Raw genomic sequence first — 23,023 nt, 5'->3', positions numbered from 1 at the left:
ACCTTGGGCAGATGTCTTCTACTATAGTGCCAGGGTGACCAAAGCCTTGTGTTGGATTTAGTAGACAGAAACTGAAAAAACCTTGATGCATGTATGATGTATGTGTGTGTGTGCATGTGTTTCTGTGTGTGTAAGCTTGTGTGTGTGCTTGTATGGACCCTTATTTAGGCATTATGTGATGGTTAAGCATTACCATTACACAAGCAAGGTTGTTCATTTCTTGTCAGTCATGAAAAACATGTCTAACTGTATGAAAATATAACATTGCTTGGAAACAGGTGAGAACTGATAATGGGAAGCACATCTAAATGTAGAAAATCTACCTCAACCAATTCCGTACTGAAAATTGAAACCAATACAAAAATAGAAGAACAATGGGTATACATTTCTTTATAGTAGGTCTACTATTTTCATTAAGTTTAATTTTGTTGGTTTCATCAGAGAACTCTTTGTAATTAATATTTCTTTTCAGAAACCATAATCAGTTTTCATAATCAAGACTTCTTAAGATGTCTTTAATATTCATTTTCTAAATTAGAACACAATATTAAAACCTAGAAATTTATGTATTAATCTTTCGGAACAAGTGATTTTACAACTAAATCCCATCTATTTTGGAACAAGTGATTTTACAACTAAATCCCATCTCTACCTCTATTAACCCACTTATCTCTAATTTTACCAAGGTAAATTGAGGGTAATTAATATAATGACTGTAAGGCTCACAGTCAAGACATGATTCTGAGTTGCTTAGCATCTTACTAGCCTCACTGACTATTCATGAAAAAAATTTGGCAGATACTAAACAAAAACACATCTGAAGTAATTTCCAAAATAATGACACTGCAACAAATTTTTCTGACAATCCAATGACAGAGCTTATTTGCAGTCGCTTGATTTGCTAGAAATAACAGCCAAATTTTCCTCAAATCACACCCATCGTCGTCGTCGTCGTTTAACGTCCGCTTTCCATGCTAGCATGGGTTGGACGATTTGACTGAGGACTGGTGAAACCAGATGGCTACACCAGGCTCCAATCTGATTTGGCAGAGTTTCTACAGCTGGATGCCCTTCCTAACGCCAACCACTCAGAGAGTGTAGTGGGTGCTTTTACGTGTCACCCGCACGAAGGCCAGTCAGGCGGTACTGGCAACGGCCACGCTCATCTCGCTCGAGAAACCTCATGTGTCACCCGCACAAGAGCCAGTCCAGGGGCACCGGCAACGATCTCGCTTGAAAATCCTACAACAACCCCACACAAGAGCCAGTTCAGGGGCACCGGCAACGATCTCGCTCGAAGAAATTTCATGTGTCACCCGCACAAGAGCCAGTCCAGGGGCACTGGCAACGATCTCGCTCGAAAACCCTCACGTGTCACCCGCACAAGAGCCAGCCCAGGGGCACCGGCAACGATCCCGCTCGGAAGATTTCATGTGTCGCCCGCACATGAGCCAATCCAGGGGCACCGGCAACGATCCCGCTCAAAAGATTTCATGTGTCGCCCGCACATGAGCCAGTCCAGGGGCACTGGCAACAATCTCGCTCGAAAAATCCTACGAAAATCCTACGACGGTCCCACACAAGAGCCAGTTCAGGGGCACTGGCAACGAACTCACTCGAATAATTTCATGTGTCACCCGCACAAGAGCCAGTCCAGGGACACTGGCAACGATCTCGCTCGAAAGATTTCATGTGTCGCCCGCACATGAGCCAGTCCAGGGGCACCGGCAATGATCCAGACATACACTGGGTAATGTGTTGGTAAGTGTACTGTGCCTGAGAAAAATATTGGCTGGCCATGGCTGGAACACAGTATTTTAAAAATATTTTGTTGCAATTATTGAACCATGACATCATAGGTTGAGAGTTTCTAACAAACTTATCACTAGTTCACTGCAATGCTGATGGTGAGAGTAACTTGAGGCAGAACAAATATCACAAAGAACTTTGTTAAACTACTCCTACTTTTTTTCTGTTATCTTGCTGTTACGTACATCCTTTATCAATATAAAACTAATAAATGAATGATAGGTAGATAGATGGATGGATACATACATACATACATACAGCAGGGTTTTGCACATTTTCCCATTTACCAAATTTCACCAACAAGATAAAGGTTAACCTAAAGCTTTTGTAGTAAACATGAATGTGCATGGCCTAGTGGTTAAGGTGCTGCTCTCACAATCATAAGATCATAATTTAAATTTCTGGATTAAATGTTGTTCTTGAACAAAACACTTCATCTCATGTTACTCTGTGATCACTTCAACACATTTAGGCAACACCAATTCGATGGAGGGTGAGCTAATATACAGCACATACACACATTTAATCTCTATAAAGAAATCATTTGCGAAGGTTGTTTAACAAGAAATTGCAGAATTGTCTTTCTTGGACTACAATCATAATAGTAAACACTTGTTCAAGATGTTTTCCAGTGGAATCAAACATGGAATGTTGTAGTTACAAAGCAAACTTTAATACGTGATTAACACTTTTATTGCAGAAATCAGATATCTCTATTCAAAATTTCATTACCCTCAACTGTGAAAAGTAGGTTTATTATACCAATTCATCTTTTGTTGAGGAATGTCATGTTTGAAATTATTTTTTGTTGAGTTATGTCAAGTTTACTGCAGAAAACACCAATTCTAATTTTTGGTAGATTTTTAGCATTATTACTGAAATAACTGTATAATTTAATTTTGCAGTTAGAGGGTTAATGGCCATGCATGTGCTGATAAATCTGTTTGGTCAGGACTGACCTACACAACAATTACACCTTTCTTATAAGAGAAAGCAATTATAAAAGTGTTAATGACAAGTCCATGACTTAGACCTAATGATCAACTGTATTTCTGAGAGCCAATGTTTAGACACGAAACTGCCATTAACACAATGCAGAAATTTCTTTAAATGTGAGCAAGCTGTAATCATTATTTACAATGTAAATATCTATCAGACACTTCTTCTTCCTTTATTTAAAAAAAACAAATTAGAAAATGAATTCATCTGAAATCAGGACAGACTTATACACTTGGTAAAATTCTCCCCAAAAGACACCTTTTCTAATTGAAATATATGTCACGTGTTTGAAGACCCAAATCTTTGAACGCATTCTGAATTTAGCTTAATAGTGAGTTGTAATTAGATTTTAAAATAGATTTTAGCGACTAAAAGCATTTATCTTATTGTAGCATAATGTTATATTTGAACAATAAATGTCTCTGCTTTTAACAATCACTCTCATTTTTAAAAAACTTTTTCTTTTACTTGTTACAGTCATGGGAGTGTAGCTATGCAGGGACACCACCTTGAAAGATATAGTTAAAGAAATCGACCATGGTTCTAATTTGTTTTAAGTCTGTCACTTACTACTATATCCATCTCTTTTGCTGAACTGTGAAGTCATGAGTACACTACTGAACCAACACTAGTTGCCAAGTAAAGAAAGCCAGTGTTGAAGGTTAGAAGTATGTGCACAGAATAAAGCACAAAAAAGATAGAAAAGTGAACATTAAAGGAGTCATAAAGAGGAAAGGGTGCATAAGCATATTATTAGTAGTGTTGGTGAATTTTGGGAAGCATTGAAGTTTTGAAAGGTGCAGTGTCCTGAAGCTAACAGCCAATGTAAGCACTTTATTCTATGCCTCAACAATTCCAGGTGTGAAAAAATGTCCCCAAAAGTCATGGGTGCTGCACTGTTTTGATTTTATATGCATCTTCACATGTGGTAGAGATACTGAATTGAAAAAGGTGACCAAAGTTGTTGTTGGAAGGACGGTGGATAATCTTGTGGGTTTCTAACAAGTCAGTAACTAGATGCTGAAACTTTGCCCAGAGAAGTAATACATTCAAAATATGGAAAGTGATTGACATAGGCATTTGTTTGACTGTATGTCTCTGTACAGCCCCCAGTAGATCGATATTCTGGACAAGATGGGGGTTCCTGATAGAAGATGCAAACTGTAAGTGTGGATGCACCATATCCATATACAGCTTTATCTACATAACTGGTGAATGACTGACAAATGTCTTACTGAATGATGCTTAGATACCTTTGGCCTTTTTGGTGATTTTAGAAATGTAGTTTGTCCAACGTAGATCATTGTAGACAATAATTCATAGGTCATGCTCACCAGCAGACTTCTTAAGGTTAGTGTTGTGGAGGGAGCAGGAAAGTTTCAGGATTTTCCTCCCAAAATACATAGTGGTGCACCTGTCTACAGACATCTTAATTTGGTCGTCAGCAATCCATCGCTGCATTGTATTGTGCCCAGTCCAGATTGCAAGAAAAATCTATAATGTATAGTATCCATTCTTTTTACCTTGGGCACAACTTAAAATCATCTGCATATTTTAACACAGGAACATGCTTCAAGTTGGCATCTATTTCTTTAATGTATGAAATAAATAAGAGAGGACAAAAAACAAATCCCTGGCATTGCATAAGGTGCAGAAGGGTGTCCTAGTACTGTGAGTAACTCTTTTCAACTAAGTATGAAAGACTTCAACCAACTATAAAGATTAACCTTCATGTCTGTTTCAGAGAGCTTTGCCATAAGTTGTCTGTGTGACACAGAGTAGAAGGCTTTTGCAGAGTCAAGGTAGATAACATCCACCCACAAGCCATCATCTATGGGTTGGTCATGGTAGCTGGAGTTAGGAATAAATTGTGAAGGTTGAATAAAGTTATGAAAGTTACAAGGAAAAAAAGACTGATTACAAGATAACCATAATGTTGTAGCGAAAGATTAAACTATAATAATTGAATTAAAAAATATGTGAAGATGGATTCTTAAATTCTATAAGAAATGAATTTTTAAAAAGATATTTCATGTAAGTAAATTATGAAGCGAAAAGCTGTACCAAGCGAAAAAAAAAGTCACTTACCAATAATGACGCCACTGTCACGTTTAGGACCACTGAAATTAATGAAATTAAGAATATAAAAACTAAATATAGCATCAAACCAATATTAATGGGAAAAGTATAGGAACACATATGCATGCATCATGCATGCATATACATACATACACACATACATACACACACACATGTATGAGAGAGAGAGAGAGAGAGAGAGAGAGAGAGAGAGATGCACACACACATACAGAGACACATTTACATATATATGCATGTATGTATGTATGTAAGTATGTATATATATATATATATATATATATATATATATATATATTAATATTTGTTTTTATGTTGAGATATAATAAAAACAATTTAACACTGAATTTAAGAATCACTCAATACAGTTTTGTAGAGTACATATTTATTATACTTTTATGAGAAGATGGGCGACAGTAACTTTGAAGTTTCGACCTACCAGCTTTTGTCAGACCATCTGAGGAGGCCTAGCTGGGCAAAACTTCATGGTCACATTACTGTCATCCTTCTTGTAAAAAGTATAATTTATACACACATACACACACACACACACACACACACACATACATGTACACTCCTACACATACCATTGGGAAAAGTAAAAGCGAGAGTACATACAAAAAAAAAAAAATGAATGAGAGAAAAAGAGAAGTAAAACTGGAGGGAATTTCTAGATTAAAAAAAAGCATTAAATAAATCAGTACATATTTTTCTGTAAAGCAAGACATTCAACGTTTTAAATACATATATTTCATGTCCCAATACATGCAGTCCACCAATATCTGCAGCTATGTGTAATGTAAGTGAAATGACATGGCATGCTTTATTGACATCATATGGCAAAAAGACAAAATAATAAAATGAAAGAAAAAGTAAAGTAAAATGTTGAAGAAGCGACAGAAAGTTTCACTGGTATGGAAATATAAAAATTTGAAGGGAAATTCCTCATTTTCTACTGATAAGTCTGATTGAAAATTAAATTGAATTAAATCAAATTACATAAAATTTACTTTCTAGATCTTGGTCATTGATGGGAGAGGGGGAGACAACATAAATGATGACAGTATGGGAGATGATGATGGCAGTGATAGTAGTGAGACTAGTAGTAGCAGCAGCAGTAATAATAATAATAATAATAATCATAATAATGATTTCAAATTTTGGCACAAGGCCAGTAAAGTCAGGGAAAAGATAAATCAATTACATCAATCCCAGTACTCAAATGGAATTTATTTTATCAACCCCAGAAGGATGAAAGGTAAAGTTGACCTCAGCAGAATTTAAAGATGGTTGAAATGCTGCATAACATTTTGCCAGCTCACTGCAGTAATAATAATAATAATAATAATAATAACAATAACAATAACAATAACAATAATAATGATAATGATAACAATAACAATAATAATAATAATAATAATAATAATAACTAATAATGAACTAGATAGGATACAACATACACAAATGAAAGAAAAAATAAAGAAAGAGTACTATAGACGAGTTAGATCAATACTAAAAATAGAGCTCAATGCTAAAAACAAGATAATGGGTATCAACACTTTAGCTGTCCCAGTTATAAGCTACAGCTACAACATCCTTAACTGGACACTAAACGAACTATCTAAAATAGACAGGAAAACAAGAAAAATAATGACAGGATATAGGATGCACCACCCAAAATCTGACATAGAAAGGCTATATATACAACACACAGAAGGTGGCAGGGGTATTATACAGCTAGAAAACTATTATAAAATAACCACCATAGGACTGCAAAAATACCTACTCCAGAAGCAAGGAAAACTAATACAAATAGCCACAAAACACGAGCAAAACAAAAAACTGTTTTCAGTATTTAAGGAAGCTGACAAATACAAACAAGAAATCAATCTACCTAACAAATACGAAGAAGAAGAAGAAGAAAAAGAAGAAGAAGAAGAAGAAACAACAAAAGCTATAAAACAAATGAAATCCAAACTAAAACTAGAACAGCAACGGACCATGATAAAACGATGGCAAGAAAAGCCCCTACATGGTAAATACTGGGCTAAACTAAATGCAAAAGAAATAGACAGAAAAATCCCAGCAATGGCTGAGAAGCTCAGGACACAAAGCAGAGACTGAAGGATTTTTAATTGCTGCACAAGACCAAAGCCTCCCCACCAGAAATTACCAAAAACACATAATGAAAAGAAATATAACAAGTAACTGTAGAATATGTGGCGATGGACAAGAAACAATAAATCATATTATATCTGGCTGCCCAGTCCTGGCTAAGAAGGAATATATTCACAGACATGGCAGAGCTGGGACCTATATACACTGGAAGCTATGCCAACACTATGGAATAACAACAGAAAAAAGATGGTATAAACACATGCCAGAAAAGGTCACAGAAAACGAGAAAGCAACCATACTCTGGGATATGCCAATACACACAGATAGAGAAATTAAGGCAAATAGACCGGATATAGTTGTCAAAGATCATGAAGAAAAAAATGCTTTCTAATTGATGTATCAATACCAGCAGATGACAACGTTTCTCTAAAAGAAATGGAAAAACTTTCAAAATACAAAGACCTGGAAATAGAGATAACTTGAATGTGGAATCTAAAAACAGAAACAATTCCTATCATAGTAGGTGCCTTAGGTATAATAAAAAAATATTCAGACAAATACATAACAAAAACACCAGGACTTACAAATATATATAACATACAGAAAATTGCACTACTGGGTACTGCACACATTCTACGCAAAACACTTTCAATACAGTAACCATAAGAGCACCACAGCAAACCACAGCACATACCCAAGGCGCAAAGTGCTACGCTCGGTAGTGAAGTGAAAGCACGTTATAAAAATAAAACTACTGAACAACAATAATAATAATAATAATAATAATAATAATAATAATAATAATAATAAATAATGATAAATAATAATAATAAATAATAATAATAATAATAAATAATAAATTTATCCAAAAACATCGGAAATAAAGACATCGCATGGAGCCAAAAAATAGCTGACATAGGGTTGGACTATATCCGAGTAAGTAATACTCATTGAAATTTATTTCTATTTTTCCAAATATAATGATGTATTTTAACTTGATACCTCCACTACCCGCACAGCGATCGTAAACACACGTGTTACATCAAAATCAGACCATCTCCGCATCCAAACAACATGTACAAAAAAATTACAAACAGATTAAATAACACCGGTATTATTCCACCCAAGAATAACAACCGAGAAGTGCGTACTGTAAGCTTGTTACGCAAAAAATACGAAGATCTGAACGTGCAAAACAATCTGACAACAGAAATGAACGAACCGGTACCCTACGAAAACGATGACCGTCAAAATAAAGGGCCGGACGTTGTTCCTCATGTCCCGCAAACAAAACCAAAACGTCATAAATGGATACATTTCGATCATACACGCTTATTTCACAGCAGTGCTCTATCCCAAAAACGAAAACGCAACAACACATACATATAAAATATGGAAGAAAAATAATGTAAATAAAGACCTCGATAAAACTATGAACCCTAACAAACTAGCCAGCATAAGAAGATATATTCTAAAAGCAAAAAAAATATCAGAAATAGAAATAGAACAATTGAAAGGAAAAATACATGAAGAAAATTTAGATAGGAGTCATACAGCAATGCCAAATAATAATATAAACACTGAGATAGCAAAACACGAGGACAAACGTAACATTTCCGGCAAAAACGAAGTAAACAAAAAACAACAAACCCAGACCGTAGAGATGTATAATAGTGTACAAAAAGCACCAATGCAGAACACCACAGACAAGCATATGAATGAAAAGGAAGGCAAAACAAATCTAAAGCCTGGAAATAATGAAGGGAAACCTAATAATTATGATACTATGAAAATGAGAATAACCAAAGAAATGAAAACCCCAGATCTTAGAATGGACCACAGATTATATCTCCCAAAAATCAAAATAGACAATAAAACAACATCAATAATAAATAGCATAAACCTGGCCGTCACGGAACTAACAACCACAGAAACAACAGGCAATATCACTGAGCTAAATGACATAATATATGCGGCAGCCACTGCAGCCACAAAAGAAGTAGGATACTCACTCAAACCCATCCGAACAGGAGTTCTACCACCCAAACAGACCTTGTGGATAAATAACATCCAGAACAAAATTAAAAAAAAGAGAAAAGATTTATCGATTCTCAACGAAATTAGTAAACAATCAACACAACTAAGTAACAAGAAGAAAACAAAAATACTGTACAAATACAGCATTACAGAAAAAGACTTACCTGAGGCAAAAGAAAAACTAAAGCAAGACATCCTTGCCAAAGCACAAAGGATCCGCCGGTATGAGAAACGCCAACGTTTCTTTGAACAAAACAAACAGTTCAAATCCAACCCCAAAAAAACTCTACCAAGAACTGGGTAAAAATAAAATAGACATTACTGCAGCACCAACAGCAGAAGAACTGGAAGAATTCTGGAGACAAATATGGTCGGTGAAGCAACAACCCCAGAAAAGGACCATTAAAACAACGAACTTAGCACCTGAGCAACTCTGGGCCCCTATAACAACTGAAGAGGTCACCCAAACATTGCAAAGACTAAGCAACTGGAAGGCACCTGGACACGACAAGATCCCCAACTTCTGGTTAAAACACCTGCCAGGAATGCATAAAAAGCTGGCAGAAAACTTTAACAACATACTAGCAGAGCCAGAGACAATGCCTGAATGGCTCACGAAAGGGAAAACCATCTTAATCCCCAAATCCACGGAAACGGAGAAACCACAAAACTATAGACCTATAACCTGTCTCCCTACGATCTACAAAGCCTTTACTGCAACAATATCGCAGAGTAAGCACCTGGAAAATAACAACCTGTTTCCAGAAGAGCAGAAGGGATGCTGCAACGGCTCATACGGCTGTAAAGATCAATTATTGATCAATAAAGCCATAACTGAAGACAGCCACAGAAAGAAGAAAGGCCTCAGTATGGCCTGGGTGGACTACCAAAAGGCTTTCGACAGTGTTCCCCATACGTGGATTCTGGAAACACTAGCCATAAACAAGGCGGCACCAATTATTATAAAATACATAAGGCACTCAATGAACAAATGGCAGACAGTGCTACAGCTCCTAACAAAAGAGGGACTTGTGAAAACGAAAGCCATCCCCATTAGAAGAGGAATATTCCAGGGAGACACGCTCTCTCCACTCCTGTTCTGCCTGGCACTCACACCTTTAACTGAATTGCTAAATAGAACTGGATGCGGTTACAAATGCTACGGGACAACAGTCAGCCACCTTCTATATATGGATGACCTAAAATTATATGCTAAAAACGACAAAGAGCTAGAAACACTACTACAGACAGTACACGGCTTTACCAAGGAAATAGATATGAAATTCGGATTAGAAAAATGTGCCAAAGCAACCCTGAAAAGAGGAAAATTAGTTAAAAGTAGCAATATAACACTAGACAAAGCCAATGAAATAAGAGAACTAGACGAAAGCCAACCATACAAGTATTTAGGAGTCAATGAACTAGATAGGATACAACATACACAAATGAAAGAAAAAATAAAGAAAGAGTACTATAGACGAGTCAGATCAATACCAAAAACAGAACTCAATGCTAAAAACAAGATAATGGGTATCAACACTTTAGCTGTCCCAGTTATAAGCTACAGCTACAACATCCTTAACTGGACACTAAACGAACTATCTAAAATAGACAGGAAAACAAGAAAAATAATGACAGGATATAGGATGCACCACCCAAAATCTGACATAGAAAGGCTATATATACAACACACAGAAGGTGGCAGGGGTATTATACAGCTAGAAAACTATTATAAAATAACCACCATAGGACTGCAAAAATACCTACTCCAGAAGCAAGGAAAACTAATACAAATAGCCACAAAACACGAGCAAAACAAAAAACTGTTTTCAGTATTTAAGGAAGCTGACAAATACAAACAAGAAATCAATCTACCTAACAAATAATAATAATAATAATAATAATAAGAAGAAGAAGAAGAAACAACAAAAGCTATAAAACAAATGAAATTCAAACTAAAACTAGAACAGCAACGGACCATGATAAAATGATGGCAAGAAAAGCCCCTACATGGTAAATACTGGGCTAAACTAAATGCAAAAGAAATAGACAGAGAAAAATCCCAGCAATGGCTGAGAAGCTCAGGACTCAAAGCAGAGACTGAAGGATTTTTAATTGCTGCACAAGACCAAAGCCTCCCCACCAAAAATGACCAAAAACATATAATGAAAAGAAACATAACAAGTAACTGTAGAATATGTGGAGATGGACAAGAAACAATAAATCATATTATTTCTGGCTGCCCAGTCCTGGCTAAGAAGGAATATATTCACAGACATGATAGAGCTGGGACCTATATACACTGGAAGCTATGCCAACACTATGGAATAACAACAGAAAAAAGATGGTATAAACACACGCCAGAAAAGGTCACAGAGAACGAGAAAGCAAGGATACTCTGGGATATGCCAATACACACAGATGACAACGTTTCTCTAAAAGAAATGGAAAAACTTTCAAAATACAAAGACCTGGAAATAGCGGTAACTCGAATGTGGAATCTAAAAACAGAAACAATTCCTATCATAGTAGGTGCCTTAGGTATAATAAAGAAATGTTCAGACAAATACATAACAAAAACACCAGGACTTACAAATATATATAACATACAGAAAATTGCACTACTGGGCACTGCACACATCCTATGCAAAACACTTTCAATACAGTAACCATAAGAGCACCACAGCAAACCACAGCACATACCTAAGGCGCACAGAGCTGCGCTCGGTAGTGAAGTGAAAGCACGTTATAAAAATAAAACTACTGAATAATAATAATAATAATAATAATAATAATAATAATAATATGCCCTGATGCAGTACCAGGCAGTGGTTCTCATGGTTTCTTATCTTAACTGATTGGAAGTGTTATCATGTATGTTGTTTTGTCTTAATATAAAAGATGGGCTACAGCAAATATTCTGCTCAATACCACACATTTGCTTGTCAGTTGTTTGACCTTAACCAGTCCCTTAGTGGCTGATGATATGTGCATCTCTGATCACAAGCAGAAGTAGTTGGGGAGCATCATAGCCATGTATTGAGAGGAATTGTTTGGGGTTTGGATAATTCACTTTTGGAAACATGGGTGTTTTGTTCAACATCCTCAAACTACCCTTATTCAGGGACCTACTATATAACTTGTTCTCTGAAACTTTGAGCATTCTAGTTCAGCCCCTGGAATTGAAACTCAGAACCTAGAAAGTTTAAACTATTTACTGTAAAAATGTATTTACTAAGATAATACTGTTGGCATTCCTTCTGTCTCTTCACATTCTGAGTTCAAATTATGTCAAGGTCAACCTTGCTTATCATCCTTTTGAAGCTGATAAAATATGTACCAGTCATGTACTGGAGTTGATATAATCGATTTTCCCCCCCTTTCCTAAAGTTGTTGGCTTGTGCCAAAATCAGAAAAAATTATGATAATACTCTTGAAAGAACTATGAAAAATAAAAAAATAAATGAAGAGGAAGAAAAAGAAAAAAATAGAAATAAATTCAGAAAAAAAGAAAAGGAGAAAAAATAGAAGTGGAGGGAGATAAAGAAGAAAAAAAGGAGGAGAAAGAAGAAAGTAGAAGAAAAGGAAAGCTAATTGGATCAAAATATTCTAGGAAGATTAGAAATAGATTTTGTCGTGACAAATAAAGCTATTTCATTTGGTAATGCTTTTATCACAGATTAAAATCCAGAAGGTTCTATTTAGATACAATCAAAGAATAAGATTACAAAGCTATTTCATATTTTCATAAAAACATTTCGTGAGAATTACAAAAGGAATTACATTCTATTGAAATTCAGTTTACATTTATTTTATATCATTTTATTTTAATTGTAGCTCTTGTACAGATACAGATATTGATAATCTATGTTTTTATATTGCTCTAAATAAAACTTTAATGTGATCATAACATGTAAATACATCACATAAATATAACTTGTGAGGATAACAGGTGAGAACCTTTGCTTAGATTGAGGCAGATTTAGGTTTTAGATTTAGTTTTATGTTCATAAATGCTTCCTAACAAATATTCACATCAGTTGATATATATTCACAAAGGGAGAAATTTAAGAGGAAAATAAGATGTGTTTATCAAGAGTATACAATGTGCTGGTTAAGGATGGGAAGTGAAATATAGAAAACTAAATTGATAACGGATTTAATCTTCTTGTGAAAGGATTTGGGGCTAAAATTCAAATTGAAATGTAGGAATTTCAGTCACTGCTTGAATAACAGAAATATTGATGGCAATTTTGATTCTTAATATTCAGAGACAAGGATGGTGCCAGGATATTCAACACCCTTGGTCAGTCCTACAATGAGCAGGCTCCTTCTTCCAGTCGGACAAAGTGCTCCTACTTCTCCCAGTTCTCTAATGTACAGCCCTTCTCCCAGCCCTACATGTACTCCCTCTTCTTCCTGCTTTAGAATATTCTCCCTCTTTTCCCAGTCTTACAATGTGCATTTCTTTATCCTACTCCTACAATGTGTCTCTTTTCTCCCAGCCCTACATTGTGCTTTTCATTTTCTCAGTCTTACATTGTGATATCATCATCATCATCATCATTTTTCATGCTGGCATGGGTTGGACAGTTTGACAGAAGCTAGCCAACTGAAGAGCTGCCCAGGTTCCATGTCTGTTTTGGCATGGTTTCTATGGCTGGATGCCCTTCCTAATGCCAACCACTTTACAGAGAATACTGGGTGCCTTTATGCAGCACTGGCATTTGTGTGTTTTCATGGCACCAGTATGGTTGCTTCTTACATGACACCAGCACACATGAGTCCACAAGATTAGGAACATTCAGTTAGGGAAGGATGCAGGGGACATGCCTGTACACTATTAAGAGAAATTAAGGAAACAAAACATGTGTGAAACCTGATTCTTGAGAATGTGGACTCTCGAGAACATGATTTCCAACTACCATGACAGCAAGACTGCTTTAATCATTCTTGTGACATTGTCAGCCTGTGAACACTCTTTAGACATTTCACCTGCTTCTGGTATACCGTAAAGCATTCATTTTTTCCAGAAAGTGTTCACTTCTACTAGAAAATGTTTATTTCGATCAGAACATGTTCATTTTCCCAGTAATGTTTACAAGAAATGATCAATAATCATACAGTTTTTTTTAGAGAGAGAAAGAGAAAGAGAGAGAGAGAGAGAGAGAGAGAGAGAGATAGAGAGAGAGAGAGAGAGAGAGAGAGAGAGAGAGAGAGAGAGACTTAATTCATAACTTGGTTAAATACCACCATCCGGTTACCATATCAAAATAAAGTTAGACTAGGGAGATCCACATCTCAGAGCTTAGCCCTGAGGCATATCATAGAAGCAGTTAAATCAAGACAGTCACATGCCATTATAACTTTTGTGGACTTTAGCAGCATCCACCATGACAAAATGTTAAAGATCTTTCAAGCATATAGCATTCCAGAAGAATTAGTTCTTGCCATTGCAAAGACTTATGAGAAAACTAAAGCTTGTGTGTTGGCATCTGATAGAGAGATGGAGTTCTTTCAAATGCTAGCTGGGATGCTACAAGAAGACATGCTTGCACCTTACCTGTTTGCAATTGTATTGGATTATGTAATGTGACAGGCTATAGACAAGTGATGAAGACCTTGGTTTCAATATTGACTGGCAAAACCATACAGTGTATTAACTGAAACATTTGTCTTACAAAAGATTATTTAGCATTCAGAAATTCAACAAGTTTACACTTAATTTCTAGGAGTGGGATCTGGATTGCAGCTTCTGATGGCTTTCCCTTTATCCATGTCTGGCTATGTTGAAGCCATTCAGAGGGATATTGTTTTGGGGGTAGTAGACTTAATCCCAACAGAAAGCTGCAAAGGCTTATCAGTGTTGCAGTGATATGGTTTATTAGAAGAATGCTAAGTATGTCTTATATGACTTTGAGTGACAAACATTGAGGTCTTTAAACAAGCAAAGACCACCAGGTTTCCGATCAATGTAAGGAGACAACAGGTTCAATTAATAGGATACAGTATGAGAAGCAAAAAGCCTGAACACTTGGTGACAATTGGGGAGCTGAAAGGAAGAGAAGGACAATACTCTTTGGCCTTTAACAGCTGACTTCAGAAAAACTGACCAGATAAAGTTGTGTGTGAGACAGGAAGGCTTGGAGGTATGGCATATGGAGAGAGAGAGGGGGGGGGGGAGGGAGGGAGGGAGAGAGAGAGAGAGAGAGAGAGAAAGAGAGAGAGGAGGGAGAGAAATTTAATTTCTAGCTTGGTAAAATCCCACCATCTGGCCCTTGGGTGCCTTTAGAAGTGGTGGAATTTTTTAGGAGGACTTTGACCAGATCTCTCATCTAAGAATAAATAACACTTTGATGCATTACTTTCTATTACAACAACTCAGGCTGTTTATAGGGAGTGGTTTTCCCCTGCCTGTAACCAAAATGGTCTTGCAAAATATTCATTGTACTACACTTCCTCCTCTGAACTAAAGCATATACTTGCAATAAATTTAATATTTAGGGGAAACAATTCCAATAAGGTATTTGTTAACACAATAACAGAATATTCCACAAAAGAATGTGAAATTTTGATTTAAGACATTAATAAAGATGAAATAGTTACATTCATTGATTGCCCACGGAAATTAGATTCTGTGGGGATGTTGAATGGGTAGGGCAAGAGAAGTGGGTAAGATATTTAATTTTCTTTTTTAAATGATTAATATATAGCAAAAAGAATGAATAATAAATAGAAAGTAAAACACTTAGAGTTGTTTTCTTTTATATTTATTTAGAACTTTGAAGTATTATTGTGTTGCAAAACATTCTCAGGTGAAAATCAATGTGTCTTTTATTGGTAAGAGTAATGTTTCCTTCATCAAAACACAACAGCGACACATAGAATGAAGCAAATACATATTATACAAATGGATATGTGAAAAATATACATTCAAAATGAGTCTGGAAATCTTAATAAATGGCTTCACAATGTCACAGGGTAGTGAATAACCAGAAACATTTATAGAATATATATAAATAAAATGAAATAAATATTGAAGTGATGTGTGTGTGTGTGTGTGTGTGTGTGTGCACGTGTGTGTGTGTGTGTGTGAGAGAGAGAGAGAGAGAGAAGGTAATGGTGGGAAAAAATGTGTTTGAAGTGAGTGGAGAGTGAAAAAGTTCTGGGGAAAGGCTAACAGACAGACTGACAAATAGGCTGTTAGAGAAAGAAAGAAACAAAGGCCACATGCACAGACATACAGATATATCTATATATATGTGTATATACACATGTACATAATGAACACACACACACACAATTTATGGGTTTTTTTGGAATAACAAAACCACAGGCTATGAAAATGACTCTGCAGGCCAGTAGAGTATTACATAGATAATATGAAACTTGCTCCTGCAATTATAAATTTGTTGTAATCAGCAGATTATACACACACACACACACATGCATGCACATTTAGTTCATTTGTACACTTGTTTTTTTTTTATGCATGCAGAGCTTAGTTCAAGAGTCATCTCAAGCAAGATATGCAGCTGAATGCTCTTGCTGCTGCTAACCTGTATATGTTTTCAGGTAAGAAATTTTAATATACCAGAGGATTTGGAAGTGCAGAGTGACCAATCATAATGTTAACAAAGGGTTATCAATATCATCACAATTTCATTCATGCAGTGGCAAGCATCACACACAAACACACACACACATACGCACACACACACACATATGCACACACACACATACACAAAGGCTATGAAAGCCACAGAGAGGATCATAGCACAATTGATCAAGAATAGAGTCAGACTTGATGAAATGCAGTTTGGTTTTAGGCCTGAAAGAGGTACTACAGATGCAAGTCATCCAGGTAAGGCAACAGCAAGAGAATTACCTTAGCTAAGAGTAAACCATTATACCTACCTTTTGTGTGTATGTGTGTGTGTGTGTGTGTGTGTGTGTGTGTGTGTGTGTGTATTCTTTCTTCCAGTTATCTCAACATGAGGAATCACTAATACTGACACATTTTCTCTCTCTCCATATTTTTCTCTTATCCCTTTTTGTCAAAGAGCATTGACACACAATGTCAAAGGCTTTCCCATTTTTCCTGAGCATCAAACTAATACACCTGCTTGTTGTTCCCTCACTGTCTCTGTCTTTTGTTTTCTGTACATTTGAACCATATATATATATATATATATTATTTTGCTTAAAAGAGTTCCAACACTGTCTGTTTTTTGTTTTATTTATATTGCTGCAGAACTAATGTGGGGTATAGAATATGGAATATACAATATACAATATAAAATAAAATAAAATAAAAATGGATGGCACCATGAAAGAAAGTATTGAATGTAGATGAAATATTGAGTGTTCAATATAAAGGATCAAATATATAAATATATAAATATAAATATATATATATAAAGGCGACTCGAGTTTCAGGGCTATTTCCCTTCGTCATGGCCGGTAGGGTTCCGATTGCAGTCGGCTGGGTGACTCCGAACTGAAGGAGCTACATGCTATGCACCATTTGGGGGTGGATAGGACCCTGTATCTGGCGAAAATGATTGATGCTGACGTCACTAGGAGAAACGTCAAGAAAGTAGAGCGCAACTGGAGGAGACTGGCTGTGGATGTGACGCACTACCGTCAGGAAATGTATCTCAGCATGGTCGACTGTGGGCCGGGCCGGCTGGCCATTTGGAGGGAGCTGAGGACAGGCATTGCTGATGAGATTGCCCGCATTCTGAACGGGATATTCTTGGAGAGGGGTCCTGTGGAAGAACTGCTAATGGACAATGGGGCGGCGTTTCGTTCGGAAGCGTTGGGAGAGATGCTTGACCGGTGGAAGGTGCGACGATTATTTAGAGCGGCGTATAGGCCGAGTGGCAACGGAATCGTTGAGAGGCACCATCGGACGATCAAGGCCATGGCTGAAAGGGGGCATATTTCGCCCCTGGAAGCGGTCTACTGGTACAACATGTCTCCCCGATCCGGACAAGCGGAAGAGTCTGTGCCGCACAAAGCGGTGTTCAAATATGAATGGAGGCATCCCAGTAAGACGCCGGAGTTCTGCGAGGAAGAGAAGGGACCTGCCGGCGTGAAAGTAGGGGAGGAAGTTTGGGTCAAGCTGCCGAAGGCACGCTGCACATCACAATGGGGCAGGGGAACAGTGACAGCGGTCAATTCCAGAAACAATGTATCTGTGGATGGAATGCCGCGTCACGTGCTGGACCTGCGCTGGATAGCCACTTCGTCGGATGAAGAGCGCGATGGAAACGAGCTACCTGGCTTGAGAAGATCTCGACGTGTAAGGCGCCCGCCCGGTTGGATGGTGGACTTCGAATTGGAGTAGGGGTGAACGTGATCTTTAAGATCAGGGTGGCGTGTGGTATGACGTCAGTGTCTGGGGAGGCTGACCGGAAGTGTGAGTTGACCGGAAGAGGAAAAAGGGCAGAGGGAGCCTTGATCGGGATTCGTGCCCTTTTCGAACGGGGTCGCGGACAGGACAAGACGTGTCTAGTGACGGTCTAGGTTTGGGAGAAGCAGCTGCTATTCCTGGTGTTCTTTGGGTCAGGGCAAGCTTCAAGGATTGGATACCGCAAGACAGACTCGCAGTCGACGAAAGGAAAACCGAGGTAAGGCGATTACATCTACTCGTACGCACACACCACATGTATGTATGTATGTGCGTGTACATGTGTACGCGTATGCATCTGTGTACATGCGTATGCATGTGTGCATGCCTATACACATGTATGTATATATGTATGTGAGTATGCACGTATGTACTTATGGATGTACGTGAGTAATAGGGTAAGTGTGTAGACGTGTTTGTGTGTGTGTGTGTGTGTGCATATGTATGTACATGTGAACGTATGTTTATGTACTGATATGTGCGTCAGTTCAAGTTGTATACATGACAGTTACTTTGTTGAAGGTTGTATATACGCACACATATACATATGCATATACACATATGTAAACACATATATGTGTGTGTGTGCGTTTGTCCCTCTCACCATCGTCTAACGGTGAATTGATACAACGTCTTAGATACATATATGCACATATATAACCTTACTTATACATATATATACAAGTACACACAATCATATTGACACTCACACACACTCACAAATATACATATTATCTTAAAGTATACACGCATATACGCTTCACCATCACTACACCTATACATATATACACACATACACACATACATATATACAAATATATATGACACTAATACAAGGATAACGGTTAAAATTCAAATATGCATTTTTTTCTTCTTTTATTATAACCTCTTTTTTTTTCTCTCCATAAACATACCACACATAGATGTATCTACACATACTCATATCTACACATACTCATACGCCCATGCATGTACACACTCACATAGTCACATACACAATGCACAACACATACACACATGTGCACACACACATACATCTACACCCACGCACATACATATCAAACTATATACGCTCATACGGTTATATATAATTACATATATGTATCTATTATGCATCTCAACATGTATGTATGGAAAGGAATTCCACATGTAAAAGAGAGAGAAGGGTGACTATAGAGGTGTACTCCCGAGTGGAATCTGGATGTTACCCCACTCGGATTTACAGTTGAGAGAGGGTTTGTACAAAAAATTATAATTAAATTGAGCTTTATATATAAAATATATATAAAATATATAGTTTTAGGGAAAATAACCAAGTTTCAAGAACTCATCGATGAAAATCCACTATCACATATAGAAAAATTAACAATTAAAAGCACAATAAATGAGTAATATAAAGCAAAGTAAATATCATAAGATAAATATATATATTGTGCTTTTAATTGTTAATTTTTCTATATGTGATAGTGGATTTTCATCGATGAGTTCTTGAAACTTGGTTACTTTCCCTAAAACTATATATTTTATATATATATATACACACATAAACACACACACATATTATATATACATAGTATATATACACATATATACGTACATGTATATATACACAGAAACATATGCAGAAATAGGCTCTTGGAACATATTTGTCAAAAGCACATTCATCACATTCATTGATTGAAAGTACATTGACCAAAAGTCATATTTGTAGAAAACAAATGGACTGAAACACATACTGATTAAGAACACATTAGTTAAAGAAAAGGTGTAATATTCATTGAAATTTTAATACTTTTCAAAGAAATAGTTAAACAAATATACAAAACAGTGCAATTATTTATTTATTGATATTTGAATGAAATGTAATATATTTTAATGTCTTTAACTTTGGAAATTGTTTCTATGTAAATTAGAATAAATAGATTATGTATAAACTACAAATTTGATGTCTGGCTTAGGAAGATGTTTGTGATAGCCATTAAATATAAACATTCATGTCATATAATCGTAAAAGTCTTTCAGGAAAACATGCTGGATTAATTGATTTTGACTGTTTAAGTGTCAGTCAAGTACTGGTATCTATAAAATTATTCTGGTCTTGTACTTCTGTTGGAAACAATTATAACAAGAATGATGAGTGATGGTCAATGAAATCAGTCTGTGGGACCAAGATTTTGTGATTAAATCCAGTCATTGTTAGCTTTGCTTGTCATCTTTCATGGTTAATGAATTAAGTATCAGTCAAAGCATCAGGTAGGTCATTCACATCAATAAATCATGCGTGTCTTTCAGAAAAACATGCTGAATTAATTGATTTTGACTGCTGAAGTATCGATCAAGTACCAGTATCAATGGAACTGTTCTGGTCATGTGATTCTGTTGTAATTAATAATTCAAGATCAATGGGTGATGAACTCATAGAGCATAGAACGAAATAGTTTGTGGCATTTGATTCTGAGATCAAATCCAACCATTGTCAACAATGCCTGTCATCTTTCATGGGTCAATGAATTAAGTATCACTCAAATTATTTGGCAGGTCTAGCCCTTTAGCATTTTAAACCAGCCATATCTGGTCCAAAAATTCTGCATGTTTTATGTTCAAACTGGCCATATCTAGCCTCTTACACCTACCCTGTAATGTCATTCTAAAAATACAAGCTACACGATAATGCATGATTAATTCAAAACAATGTGAATAAATAACCATTACTTTTGACAGAGGGCTATTTGATTACTCATTGCTATAATAGTTGCGTGCCACTGTTAGCAATTATTATGGCTATGACCACTAAAGAAGTTAGAACCTTCATTTTTATTCTTTAAAATTTTGCTTGAATTTCTAAGACAAGCAATTATCCTTATTATATACTGGCAACTTCACTGTCATGTCCTCATCTTATAATATGCTTTTGATCAATTTGTCTTTTGACCAATCTGTTTTTCTATGAATATGTATTTTGGCTAATTTGACTTTCAACAACTATATTTTGGTCAGTTTATCTTTTGAACGGTATGTTTTCAACCAGTGTGTTCTCCATGAACGTTCTTCTGATGAATGTGTTTTATCCACCCAACTACACATGTATATACATATACATACATATATGTACATAAAGATATACATGTACATCTCTACATATACATATTTATACATAAAACACAACCCCCCCCCATATATATATATATATATATATATATATATGCACACACACACATACACACATATGCATACATACATACATATGCGCATGTATGTATGAGTAAAAGAAAAATATGAAATGAAAAAAGTTGAAGATGTTTGTTATATGACAGTAGTTACCGTTCCTTCATTTGAAGAATTGTAGTTCATTAAAATCTGTCTGCTCACATCTTTATATGTGTGTGTGTGTGTGTGTATATGTATATTAAATAAAATAGATAAATCAGGATTTAAAACTATTGCAACATATTGGTAGAAGAGTTACTTTGACCCATTTTATTTGTCTATTTAGTTTCACATCAAAGAGTACTTGTATATTGTTAGATAGTTTTGGAACACAGTTAATAACGTTTCATGTTAATTGATTGAAGTGATCTATTTTCCAATTTACAAACATCTTTTTTCGATATACTATAGTTTCTCTATTGATTGTAGTAGTAGTATTTCATTGAAAAGACCTCAATTTATTTACACAGGTTTTGGACAAAATCCAACTCCCAAAGAGAAAATCACTTAAGACAGGAATTTAACAACCCTTTTGTAACCAGAATTCTGTTAACATACAACACCTAGTTTTGTATGACATTGCTTCTTTTAATTACTATATATAGCTGGCTAAAACTACAACATTGTGCTTCTCTGGGATTCTTAAAGAGTATCTGATTATTCAGCTTGATCTTAAAGGGACCCTCTGTTGTGTCAACATGTTTTGTCCCATTATTATTGAGCAACACCATCTCTGCTATGTAAACTATGGCTTCTTTCTCATATTGAAGAATTTAGTAAAGTAACTGCTATTATAAATCTGGTGTTTGGAACATAAATTAATGTGAAATGTTGATGGAAGTTTTAAATTTAGATTACTTTAAAATAGGAAGTTTATATAACAGAATCAAGAATATTCTCAGGTGAGTTGGTATCAAAAGGATTAAACAGTATGATTTCTTTTGGATGGGTACAATATGTTCAATCTCTAAATCTTTTACAACATCCAGAAAGCTATCTAAACAGACCAAACTTTCAAAGAACTTACTTCTGTTCTGTAACATTGACAAACTGTTTCTTATTTATGAATTAAACTTTATAGTTTTAGAAAGAAAGCTAGAAATTATGACATTCATATAATTTTGAAAAGCATTTTTGTGATAGAGCCAACTTGTAGAAAACTTAACTCTATTCAAAAAAGTTCATAATAATAGTAACAATCACTATTAGCATAGGTAACCAGCAAACATCTATGATTAAATTAAAATTTTCTACTTAAGCCTTTGTCATCAGAATATGTTGCTGTACAGATAAAAGTGGCAGAGAAAATTCAACACAATAAAGGGTTGTAGACATGTTTTG

At 35.8% G+C, this 23,023-nt stretch overlaps 1 protein-coding gene across 3 annotated transcripts in view; it reads right to left on the bottom strand.

Moving 5' to 3' along the window:
• The window catches only part of LOC106882052 (copine-8), a 271,614-nt gene that overhangs the window by 79,680 nt on the left and 168,911 nt on the right, over nt 1–23,023 (bottom strand). For all 3 annotated transcript variants that reach the window (XM_052968691.2, XM_052968690.2, XM_089354138.1), the window contains one exon: nt 4,897–4,928. In XM_052968691.2, the coding sequence (XP_052824651.1) occupies nt 4,897–4,928 (32 nt within the window). The remainder of the gene's footprint in view (nt 1–4,896; nt 4,929–23,023) is intronic.

Source organism: Octopus bimaculoides, chromosome 6, assembly GCF_046866305.1.
Source record: "Octopus bimaculoides isolate indiv1 chromosome 6, ASM4686630v1, whole genome shotgun sequence".
NCBI lineage: Eukaryota > Metazoa > Mollusca > Cephalopoda > Octopoda > Octopodidae > Octopus > Octopus bimaculoides.
The sequence above is the reverse complement of the archived record's forward strand: the minus strand, read 5'-3'. Positions and strand labels throughout refer to the sequence as shown.